General features: G+C 38.7%; 1 protein-coding gene across 4 annotated transcripts in view; it reads left to right on the top strand.

Moving 5' to 3' along the window:
- The window catches only part of SINHCAF (SIN3-HDAC complex associated factor), an 88080-nt gene that overhangs the window by 49643 nt on the left and 25467 nt on the right, over positions 1-12970 (top strand). The window contains exon 1 of one of the 4 annotated variants that reach the window (XM_077170448.1): positions 10446-10794. The exons of 1 other annotated variant lie outside the window; for it this stretch is intronic. Coding sequence is in view for 1 of the 3 variants with exons in the window: in XM_077170446.1 (XP_077026561.1) it covers positions 11865-11880 (16 nt within the window). In the remaining 2 variants the exon portion in view is untranslated. Of the gene's footprint in view, positions 1-10445; positions 10795-11320; positions 11881-12406; positions 12516-12970 lie in introns of those variants that run through there. 2 more of the 4 variants (XM_077170446.1, XM_077170449.1) reach the window with 2 other exon arrangements.

Here is a 12970-nt window from a genome sequence, read left to right as displayed (position 1 = left end):
TGTTTGTGCATTAGCTGTAAGGTATCAGCTTTGTTCATCTTCTTTCACCTTTTACCTTCATAGTCCTCTGCCTCTCTATAGCTTAAGCTGCCTGATCCTCCCCGAGTCCCCCTAACCCAAATTGCTTGGACTTTTCTTCCAGAAGAGGCAGCTCTGATTTCAAGTTTGCATTTACAAAAATCATTAATGGATTATGAGTCATTTAATGAACATTTATTAGGCATATGCTTTATGTAAGTCACTGGAAATTCATAGATGAATCAGTTCTGGCTGAAGCTAGCAGTTCTTAACCCTTGGTGCAGGTTTTTAAATGTGTGGATAACCAGGCACAAACTGCAGTAATTCTGCTTCTGTTGGTCTGTGGCATACACATTTTTAAAAAGTTCAGAGTGATATTCATGTCCTTCAAGAACTGAAACTATTGTATTCAGCCTTCAAGGAGCTTTCATTCTCTCAAAGAGAGAGACAAGGAGGCACGTGAATAAGATAGAAAGCAGATGTGTGTCTAAAGAGGCACTGGTAAAGTGTTGGAAGAGGAAAGTATTACTTTCTGCTTGAGAGATCAGAGAGAAGTCATGACAGAGTAAATTGGGAGGAATCTAGAATTTGAACTCAAGACTCAGTTTAGTATTCTACCTCCACCACTTATTACGGCACAGATGACCTTGAAAAAGCCTCATAACTGCTAAGGCCCATTTTTCATATGCAAATGAGAAAAACTCAACATGTATGTCACAAGCTTTTTGTGACAGTTTTTAGCAATGTAGTAAGATAAAGCATGTGGAAGCATATATTGTAATGCTTGATTCAGAGCTAGCAATCAGCAAATGAAAATTATGTCTGAATCTGAGTTGGCATTTGAGACAGGCCTTGAAGGATGAGTAGGATTTAAACATTCATAGATGAGGGGGAAGAATACTGGGATGGAGGAAAGAAAGAGCTTGTATGGGCTCCACAGTTTTATATCTATTTACATGCACATATTGTACAAGATTACTTGGAAGCTTTAAAGCAAACAAGATGTGGATCTTGGGTTCAAGAAGCTAACAGTTTCCTTACTCATACATTTGTTAAACTATTGTTACAGACACTTTTCTAGGAAAGTTGCTTGTATTCTTAATGTGCCATATGTATTTTAATATTTTTAAATGTATTTTTTATTGTGATAACATATACACAACATAACATTTGCCATTTTAACCATTTTTTAAGTGTACAACAGTGGCATACAATTTATTTACAGTTTTGTACTACCATCACCATCAACCATTACCAAAACATTTTCATAACCCCAAACAGAAACTCTGTACCCATTAGCAGTAGCTCCCCCTGCTCATTTCTCCAGACCCTGGTAACTAATGTACTTTCTGTTTCTATTTATGACATTGCTTGTTTTAAATATTTCATGTAAGTGAAATCAGACAATATTTGTCCTTTTGTGTCTGGCTTCTTTCACTTAATGTTTTCAAGGTTCATTCGTGTTCTAGCATGTATTAGAACTTTACTCCTTTTATCTTTAATTTATTTAAAAATAATTTCAAACTTACAGAAAATTTACAAACATAATACAAAAAATAATACAGAGAATTCCAATGTACTCCTTTCCCAGACACCCAGATTTACCAATTTTTAAGATTTTGCCACATTTGTTATAACATTCTCTCTCTTTCTTCCTGTTTCTCTCTAGAAACTATTTTCCTAAATTTGAGAATAAGTTACATGTACCACGTTCCTTTACCATTTAATACTTCTATGTATATTTTCTAAGAACAAGGATACTCACTTATGTAACCACATTAAGTGCAATTTTCAAGTTCAAGAAATTAACATTGATGTTAAGCATACAGTTTGTCTTCCAATTTTTTCATTTGTTCCAATAATGTCCTTTTGGGCATTTTCTTCTCCATTATTAGATTCAATCCAGGATCATGTATTGCATTTAATTGTCATTGTCTCTTAAGTCTCTATCTCTTTTTAAGTTCTGGTAACAAATGTACAACATAAAATTTTCTATCTCAACCACTTCCAAGCATACAATTCAGTAGCATTAATCAATCCACAGTATCGTGCCACCATAGTCACCATCCATTACAGAAATTTTTCTATCACCCCAAAGACCCTATATCCATTATGCATTAACTCCCCTCCCCCCCATACTTTGGGTCTGTATGAATTTGCATGTTCTAGTTATTTCATATAAGTGGAATCATATGATATCTGTCCTTTGTGTCTGGCTTAGTTCACGCAACATGATCGCTTCAAGATTCATCTATGTTGTAACATGCATCATACTTTCATTTCTTTTTATTGCTGAATAATATTCCTTTCATGTATTTACCACAATTTCTTTATCTATTCCTCTGTTGATGAACCCTTTGATTACTTCCATCTTTTGGCTATTATAAATAATGTTTTATTAAAAGACTGTTTGAGTCTTTTAATAGTTTGTTTTTCAACTAAAATTACTTTATATTATAAAAGTAATTGTTCATAAAAATTCAGAGTACAAAATTATATGAAATAAAAGTTGCTTCATCTCCCATTTCCTTTCTCACTTTCATTCCTCAGACGTTAACTGTGATTAACACTGGTATGTGTGCATGAACCACTTTTCATGCATGTAAAAATGCATGTGATATAAAGTATATATTCCTTTTTTGCCCTTCAAATGAAATCATACTTTACCTACTGTTCTAGTTTGCTAGCTGCTGGAATGCAACATACCAGAGACGGATTGGCTTTTAATAAAAGGGGATTTATTTTGTTGGTTCTTCAGAGGAAAGGCAGCTAACTTTCCACTGAGGTTCTTTCTTACGTGGAAGGCACAAGGTGGTCTCTGCTGGTCTTCGCTCCAGGCCCCTGGGTTCCAACAACTTTCCCCGGGGTGAATTCTTTCTGTATCTCCAAAGGCCTGGGCTGAGCTGCTAGTTCTGAGATGAGGAATGCTGAGCTGCTTAGCAGTGCTACATTGCAATCTCCCATTTAAGCACCAGCCAATTAAGTCAAACGTCACTCATTGCAGCAGACACGCCTCCTAGCTGACTGCAGATGTAATTAGCAACAGATGAGGTTCACGTACCATTGGCTTAATGTCCGCAGCACCAAGACTAGGTATGCTCACCTGGCCAAGTTGACAACTGAATCTAACTAACACACCTACTTCTATGCAAATTGCTTCTTATCCACTTAATATATTGTTAATATATTTCTTTGTCATACTCATGAAGCAACTTCAATCTTTTCTTTTGTAAAAAAGTTTTTATTTTGAAATAATTTCAAACTTACAGGATAATTGCAAAAATGATAGAAGGGCAGCCCATGGTGGCTCAGCAGGCAGAGTTCTTGCCTGCCATGCCGGAGACCAGGGTTCGATTCCTGGTGTCTGCCCATGCCAAAAAAAAATGACAGAAAACCCATACAGAGAAATCCAACACACCTCCAACCCAGATATACAGATCCACCAACTTATAACATTTTGACACTTTTACCATTTCATTCTATCTATTTACCCATATATTTATAGCAACCTCATTTTTTGTAACAGCAATATGGAATTCCATTTAAGGGATGTTTCATCATTTATTTAACCAGTTCCCTATTGATAGACATTTGGGTTGTTTCCATTTAAAATTGCTATTCAGAGTAATGCTGGAGTGAATGTACTCATACATATATGCCTTTGTGCCCTTGTGCAAATATATCTTACAGGAAATTCCTAGAAGTAGAACCAAACAAACCGATTTAAAGTTTGATAAATAATTTTAAATTGCTGTCTTAAGGGAACGAATAATTTTTACTCCCACTAATAGAGTATGAGGGTGTCTTTTTTCCTACATTGTCATCAACCCTGGCTATTTTCAAATGTATTAACAGTCAAATGTAGATAAAAAGTGGTTGATTCTATTGACAATTAAACATTATTAATTAAGTTGTAATTATAAATAATTATTATAAAGTTATTATGAATAAAGTTCATCTCTTCCCATATGCTTACTTCCACTTATATTCTTGTAGGTAAACTAACTTCTCATATTCTTTACTCATATTATGAAATTATCCCTTTCTCTTGAAATAAAAAAATATGTAATATATATATTTAGTTTGGCTTTTATTTTCTTGATTACATGCTGTTTTTCTTCATAAAATCTAAAATGCTTTAATTTGTATGTAGTAAAATTTATTAATCTTTTAAGTTTTTGAGTTCCCTTGTGTCATGATGTAAAAAATACTTGATTTACATTTTGAATTCTGTCCTTTAGTTGCAATATTTAAAAATAACATTTGTGATGTGCCCAAAGTAGGAGAATTTACATAAATTTTCTCTTCTGATTATATTTTGATTATATTATATCAATTATCATAAAAGTTCTCCCCCTCAGGAATTTGAATAAAAAATGCCTTTAAGTTTAATATCTGAAATTCATTCTAGCATGATTGGCGGCCATTCTGGATTTGAAGACACTACTGAATACAAAATTTTAAAGAATGTATTTTTTTAGAGATAATTTTAAAGGTCCTGGGGGCCTCTTTTCTCTCCCATAAAACATTACATTGTAAATTATTAGTTTAAGTAAATGTTATTTTAATGGCACTACATTAGAGTTTTAATTGTCAACAAATTAAGTGCTAATATTCTTTTCCATTTTCTTTTTTGGCTCAACCTGAAGATTTGTTTTCTAATACTTTTTTACCTATAAAGAAACTTAAAATATGTTCACATGCTAAACCTCACCTGCTAGAAAGACAGTTTTCAGTATGTTTACTTACTGATGATAAATTCCATCTCTTTCTACAATTGCCAGAAGGGCAGTATGACATACTGATTACCTCTGTTTCATTTGCTTTCCTTTGTATTCCCATTTCTGGAACATCAAAGCACTACTAAATTGACAGCATTTCTGGATATAATAAGTAATGCCTTCATCACCTGAAACCTTGAAACTAACAATACTTAATTGCTAATCTATGCTACAGGATTGTATTCCTTTTTTTTTTAACCAATATACAATAATTCAAATTCTTAAAAAAAATGTTGAAAAGTTGTTTAAAATTAACTCTCAACAAAATATTAATTTCTTCTAGATTCCTATGTATATTACTCCCAAAGTCTTATCATGTTTTCTTGACTTTCTTTACCATATCCTTCTTTTTTCTTGCAAGAGCAGGTACAGGGAATCGCATCTGAGTCTCCGGCATGGTAGGCGAGAATCCTACTGAGCTACCGTCATACCACCCAGACTCTCTTTTTTAAAAAATGATTTTATTCTAGTAACATACATACAACATAACATTTCTCATCTTAACCCCTCTCAAGTATACAATTCAATAGTGTTAATTATATTCACCATGTTGTGTTATCATCACCACTATCTATTATCAAAACTTTTCCATCACCCAAATAGAAACTGTGGACCCATTAAACATTAACTCCCCATTCCCCACTGCTGGCACTCTATAATTTACTTCCTGTCTCTGCTTACCATGTTTCTGCTTGTTCACTTGTTCATCTGTGGATGATGTAGTATACTTCCTTAGTCACGACTTGAATAATTAGAAGAGAGAGTCTTCCAGGAAGTGCATTTTATGTCTGAGGGATAAATTTCCTATTGACATTTAGAAAACTAAATTTTCATAGAAGAAATATATATTGATTAAACCAAATGTAATCTAATCATACGGGTTTGTCTGTGAAGTAGGTTTATGGAACTCAACTATTTCTTCTTCAATGTGGGTAGCAACAAATCCAAGGCATTTAAGTCCTAATTTCTCCAAATTTCTAACTACCTGCTTGGCATTCCCTCTTAGTTACATGAAGTGTATATTTTCCCCCAAATGGGACTCACTTATGACTTCTATTCAGTCAATGACATGGTTTTTATCCTAGTCATGTCTTTCTGTAGTTGCCACTGGTTCAATACTTTTTCTCTGTCCAATTGTCCCTCTAATCTGACTAATAATACAGACCCTCTCTTACCTCCAGGATATATCAGATCCACTTGTCACACTTGTTTAGACTTCTGATATTTTTTCTTTTATTTTTCACAGCTTGTATTTTATATTGTGTGGTTATTTGTGCATTTATTTACAATGCCTGCCTCCCACATCCCATGAAGGACTGTGCTGCATTGCTCATCCTTTTATTGTCAGAGCTTGGCAGATAGCAGATATTCAGTAAATATTTTTGAATGAATAAATGAGTAAATTAATATCCAAGCTCAAATCTTATCCTCTCCAGAAACACTTACCTAACCTCTCCAGCTAGAGTAATAAATCCTTTTTCCGAACTTAAGGCACTTATTATGGATAATACCTTTTTATACCAGGAAATGATAGATTCATAGAATATGATAGGAGTTTAGAGATTACCAGTTTTTATCCTAAATGATGTAATTCATTGAATTGAATTCCTGAAGATGACCCTGTTTTTTGTGTTTATGTGTGAGCATCATTAGTTATGGTATCTGAACTTTTCTAAAGTATACTGAACTTTTTGTATAATTAGAAAGTTATCTCATGTTAAGAAAGAGTCTACATTCTTGTGATTTTCAAGACTGATTTTGTTCCAAAGCACAAAAGAATAAGCCCACTCACTCTTCTAATGACAGTTCTTCAGATAGTCTAAGATTGCTATCTTGCTCAAGTTAAACCTACCTCCTCCTTTAATTATTGCTTTTACACTGTGGTTTCTAGCCTCCTCAATCATCCTGGTTTACTCTCCTGTGAACTTACTCAAGTTTGTCAATGTATCTCTTAAAATTATTTTCATTACTGTTAATTTTGTCTTTTTAAACTATGCTATTTAAATGTCATAAGATAGTAGCATAAAATATAAAACCTCTGTAAATTCAGAGGTAACTCTTTTAAGAATGAGCTTGTGACAATTCTTTAAGTCTTTAAGTTCAGAAATTTGAAAAGTAGTTTTGATTCAGTAATATATACCCTGTTTTCCTGGCAGCTGTCAACGGTTGTTGGAGGATTGGGGTCTCTTAGATTGCATAACCAATTACGTACCTTATAGTGTAAAGTTATCTGATTTGCTCTGACCACTTATTAGAATTTCAAAAGGATTTAAACAAAGAGGTAACAAAATATTGTACTTGTTTTGCTGTGAGAAAAAGAGCTCTTGGTTTAGTCTTATAGCTAGTACCTTTTAAGGAATGAAACCCAATGATTAATAATAACAAACAGGATATCAGACTTCATTTTAAAAGCAATCATTATTAAATACATCACTAAATTGCTGATATTATCCCTCATTACTAAATAAGAATTGTGCTTTTCAGACTTTCATATAATTTTTCCGCCATTTCAAGGATATTATAATAATTGTAAAGTTGCTGGCAGCAATTAAACTCTCAAAAGAAGGCGGTAAATTCTATGGGAAAAAAACAACATACAAGTAGAATTACACAGAAAGAAATTAGAAGAAGTGTGGTGGCTTGAGCTTCTCTAGGGCAAAAGGGTTTCACTGTCATTAAATTTTTACTAAATGAATGGAAATATTCAAGCATTAGAAGTAATTCTACAGTGGGACAATATGTAATAAGCAAGGTAGCTGGTGTGGTTAGAGTATGTGGCTACACAGCTATATTTTCAATTTCAATGTCTTTGAGAACTCATTATGAATTCACAAAGCACTACTTTCATTTAAAAAATACTCAGATATTTTTCTAGCATGGTGAAATTCAATTTATTATAATCCAGTTTATTTACATGGTATAAATTACTTTTCTTTCCATTTTTTTTAAATAACGAAAATTCACTTGGGCTATTTATATAATAGTATTTTTAAGTAACCTATAAATGAACTATTGGCTCTGGATAGGGCCAGCCATAACAGCATGTTCAAGCAACAAAATGAACAAAAGAACCTTTGGAATGCACCTGGTTGTTCAAAAATAGCAGGTGGTTGTTAGAGAAAAAAAAAGATTCTAAAGAATCCAGATTTCTCTTTGAGCTTTGTTTCTGACTTTCATACAAAAATTACCTGAAATACTGCTTGACCTCTTTGAGAGCAGAGGAAGTCTTGCTGTGTGAAATTAGTCCAGTAGTTCAGAACGTCCAGATATTTCTTATCTGAACAGGAATACTACAATTCCTGCAATGCATGCACATTTTGAACCTATTCCATCCTTGGATTACCATATATATTCTTTATATAAATTTCCAAGAGAAAAAGCATTCTAGCTATACTTTTGTTTTTTTCAATTATACATTTTACTTTGGAATCACAAGGCTGTTACTCTAATAGGTCAATTTCTTATAAACATTACAAGTACAGAAAATACCAAATATACACAGACTTCATTGTAATATTCACAAAAATAAAAAAAATGTGAACTCCCTTAAATTAGACAGTTATCTTCCCTCTTAACTGAGATTACCTATGTCCAGAGATTTGTCTTCTGACTGATGTCCAGATTCTTCTCAGAAACCTTGATGTGACGCACACATCTGCAGTTGCTATATCAGCGATGTGGTGACTCCAAGGATTTGAGTTTTATGTTACTTAATTCTTTGGTGTATTCAGAGATGACTACTAGCTCTAATCATGACAATCACTTGTTTGATTTTACATTTCTTTATCTTCTAAGTTTTAAAGAAATATTTCCCTTCTAACCTTAAATAATTTTTCTAAGATATAAAATGTCTTTATATGAAGTTAATGGAAGCTTAGAATCTTCATCTTTCATATTCTTAGTACCTCACATATATAGAAATATCTGATTGATATTGGATACTTCTCATTCTAGCTACACTTTTATATTTATTGTAAGCAGTAACTGAAGTTTAACAATATGATGATGCTTACAATTTTCACATCTTGAAAGGCATATAATAATTTTAAAATATTTTTGGAGGATCTATTATAAACAAATAAATATTTGAGACAACTCAGGACAACTTTCTAAATTCTCTGAAAAACAACATAGAGATTCAAGTTTGGGATTCAATTTGCACCAATGAAAGCCCATAAAGACTTATTAAGGCTATTCAGGATTATGTATTATAAGGACAGGAATGGCGTCATATGAATCAAGGTGATCACCATATTCTCCAATTTCATTATAGGTCAAATACAAAATTATAAACTAAAGTAAAGCTGTTTTAACTTGAAATAGATTTACAATAAATTTAAACCACTGATGTATTATTTGTCAAACAATTATTCAGAATCTGTTATCTACTGTACACTGTTTTAGGCACTTAAAAGTATAAGATATGAAATCCCTGCCTTTAAGGAGTTCACATTTTAGAAAGAGATGCCATCCCCCTTCACGGATATTTAAAAAAGTAGTTTTCATATACAGCCATAGGAATAGCCTGCTACAGAACTTTTTAAAAAAAAAAGCATTAGTTGAAGACTTCAGAAGTCCGCATTGTAAGAATGTACTAGGAACTGGCTGTTGAATTAAATTAGATTTTCAGATGCTTTGTATCTATTTAAATCCACTGTTGACATTAGAGTGAAAACAGAGAAATTTGTCAGCAGATAATTAAGTTTTTTGGCTGTTTTCACACTTTTGTAGCTTGTGGATCTGGGAAAAACATCCTTATCTCTCTTCAACCTCCCTCCATTATCAAACCAAACTGTCTGCCTGCTGGTGCTAGGTATGTCCTCGGGATAAAGGTGTATCGCAACCTTTATTTAAATTTTTTTTCACTTGTCAATTTGAGAAATGCTACTTTTATTTCCCTGAGGCTAGAACTGTTTAGAGTGTTGGTTTATTATAAATTCCACAAGGAAAAGTCCCGCACTTTCTTCGCCACTTTTTCAATTCCCAAGACCAGGTTAGTGGTACTATTTCTGGGTGAGTGGAATACTCTATAAGTAGCTGGAGGAGATATATATGCATGTCCCTAGACTACTGACTAGTCTTTTGAGAAAGGGCACTGTTCCCATGGAAATTAACAACCATTCAGTTAGGACTGGTTTGAAATCTTAAGGCCGAAGTGTTGGGAAAAAAGTTGGATCATGATGGGTAGGGTACTATTTGAGTAGGGCGAGTGAAGTTAAGTGAACGTATAGGGTGTCAAAATAGGACTTTGTTAAACGACTGATTAAAATTGCAGGTACAGTAACATCTGCTGGCCCCGAAGAATTTATTTTTAAGCTACAAAAACTCAAGTTTCAATAAAATTTAGGAGACGGGGAAGAAGAATAAATTCAGTCCGAGTGCTTAACCTCCCCTCATCTCAGGCGAGAAACTGGGTACAGGTGTGAAAATTTGGTAAAAACAGCTTTCGAAAATTTTTTCAACGCGAAATGGTGTGCCTTACGAACTTCAGGGTGGAAAGCATCTCACGCAATCGAATCTACTCCCTTGGTTGCTAACCTTTCCGCCTTTCCCATCCCGGCACTCACTCTCGGCCGCCGCCTCCAGCCAGGGGGCGTTTGTTTATGTGACGTCCGCCGTAGTAAGCAGTCCCCGCCCCCGCTTCCCTCTGGCCGCCGCGTTTCCCGCGCCGCGGCGCTTCTCCCCTTAAAAGGACAATAGAGGCCTCGGGAGCGCGCGCGGCCGCCAGGCCTTTTCCCCTCCCCAGCCCTCGACGCGCTCGTGCCCGCATGCAAATAAGTTCGATTCAAGAGAATCTTGCACCGGGAGCCGCGCGTGCGCAGAGGGAAAGCGGAATCTACACCTTCCCGACCAGCGGTAGCAACTGCAGAACTGCAGGAGACAATCTTTCTAGACAAGGCAGTTGAGGAGGAGGGACTGATCGGAGGGGGGCTGGCCTGGTGTGCACTCCGCACCTCGGGAACGTTATTGCGCGTGGAACGGCTGCTTTTGGAAGGTGAGTGATTCTAAGCATCACTCTGGTGCAAAACTGCTTCATGAGGCTTTGATTTCAGGTTTTTTCTTTTCACCTCACTCACCTCCCTGGTCGTTTCCCTCACCCCCCCCCCCCAACAGGAAGTTTTGTCTTGGAGATGATATTGCTGGAGCGCTGTTTTCGTGTTCTTCAGACGCCACATTCTTTTGTATACACATGTTTAGTTTGTATTTTTAATTTGGGGGATGGGGTATTTGAAGCAGACCGAAAGTCTTGGGGTGGGGGAAGTGAGTGGAGCTTGAAAATAATTGAGGAGTTGCTGGAGTTGAGGGATCCACGCTGAAGGTGACAATGACTTTTCTCAGCTGCAGTGTTCTCTGGCTAAAAGGAACCCCGTGGCTGAAAGGCCCAAGAGAAAAGCGACTTGCTGGCAATTGCCGAGCGACCCTGGGTCCGTGCATCCGCGTGGGCGCGAGCCCCGGTCACGGCCGGACGCCGTTGTTAAATGTTAAACCTCATGGTTCAGTTTATTACAGCCCCTCACGCGTGTTTTGTTTAAGATGGACAGTAAATGCCATTCGCTCGAAAACTAAGTTGTTATCGACTTTACAGCTGGCGGCCCTGAGGGGGTTTAAATCGGCCTTTTTGGGAAAGTGCTGGGATTTGCCCGAGTGCACGCGGCGTGGCGTTGTTTGCTCAACTCCGGAGGGATGCGGATGCGACAATGAGAGCAACACGCGGCCGCTTAAAACAGCCCCAGCTCCCCACGCCTGCCTCCGCGGACCGCGCCCATGGAGCTTTGGTGTCCGAGGCTTCTTTGGAGCCTGAAGTTTTATTAAACCTATTTATTCACCTGTAGCGTCGATGTGGGCGCTATGGTGAGGGTTTTCTAGGGCCACCATCTGCGGTTTAAGATGGCCAGTTGCAGCGAAGTTGACTTGGGGATGGAGGCAGTGGCGTTGTCCGCGCGGAAGGAGTGAGTGAACTCCGAAGGGCATCGCTTTTTTGTATTAAACATGACAGACCACGTGCCGCGACCCGCGTTTTAGGCGGAGGTCTGGCTGAAGGTCCAGCTTCCTGGTAGCCTTGAGATGCAGTCGCTGTCGGGTAGGTCCGATCGGCAAGACAATGTAATTTGCTGGTGATGGCGTCTTGCCAGTTTAAAAAGCAGAGTGAAAGTCGCCAACTATCCGCTTGAGCGGGGAGGGTAATTCGGGCTTTCTTATCAAGGACATTGGAAAAACTTGAATTGAATCGGCCCGCTTCCGAGAAGGACCGGAGGACAGGACTCCTGGCTCTCGGGGTTCGGCGTCCGGACCCTTCCTCTCGGTGATCGCCAAGTGCCTTGCCCCTGAGGAACAATCCGACATCCCCGATGCTGCACGTAGGCAGCGCCCGGCTGGACAGAAAACAAAGGGCTGCATGTGCCCGTGCGAGCCCCGCCGGGACTGAGGGCCGCCCGGCTCGGGGCCCACCCAAGTTCTTGCGAGTTTCGGAGAGGGGTTGGCTTTTGTCCCTCAGCCCCTCGTGGGGAAACTTTGGCTGCGCTACTTGTATGAGGTGCCATGCTGGTGCGCGGGGAGGCGGCGTGCTAACCCGTTCTGAGCGGGCGGGTGGGCGAGGCAGACGGGCGCCTCCGGCGCTTCCTCCCCCGCCCCAGCGCTGGGGGCCGCAGCGGCCGAGAGAGCGTGGCCGGAGTTCTCGGCCCCGTTACCCTTGGGCCGGGAGCCTGCGTCTGGGAGGTCTGTGGATTCGCCTTTGAAGTCGAACTGTTGCCATGTTTGAATTACGTCAGGGCAAAGCCATGAGGAGGAACAAGCCCCGGCAGCGCGGCGTGCGGGAGTCGCGGCCTGCGGGAGGCGCCGGGCCCAGGGGGCGGGCGGGCGGGCGCGCGCGAGGGCCCCGTTGTTCCGGCGCAGGTGAGGGAGGAGGGGAGGACGCGGTTCACCTCCCGCTGCCCTCGCTCTGGCGAGCGGCCCTCGAGAGGAACTTTCTTCTCGACACAAGATGTTTTATTTACCAACAAATTCACCAGGGAGCGTTTGTCTTTGCTGGCTTGGTGTCCCCAGGCCGTCCCCGCCTGTCGGAGGGGGAAAGAACAGTTTGGGGGGGGGACCCGAGGGTCTTGAGAAGACGGGGGAGGAGGCGCTTTGCTGCTTTCGGGGAAACCCGCGAGCACCTCCCCAGCCCCGCCGAG

The sequence above is a fragment of the Tamandua tetradactyla genome, chromosome 7, assembly GCF_023851605.1.
Source record: "Tamandua tetradactyla isolate mTamTet1 chromosome 7, mTamTet1.pri, whole genome shotgun sequence".
Classification (NCBI taxonomy): domain Eukaryota; kingdom Metazoa; phylum Chordata; class Mammalia; order Pilosa; family Myrmecophagidae; genus Tamandua; species Tamandua tetradactyla.
This window is presented reverse-complemented; position numbering and strand designations above follow the sequence as displayed.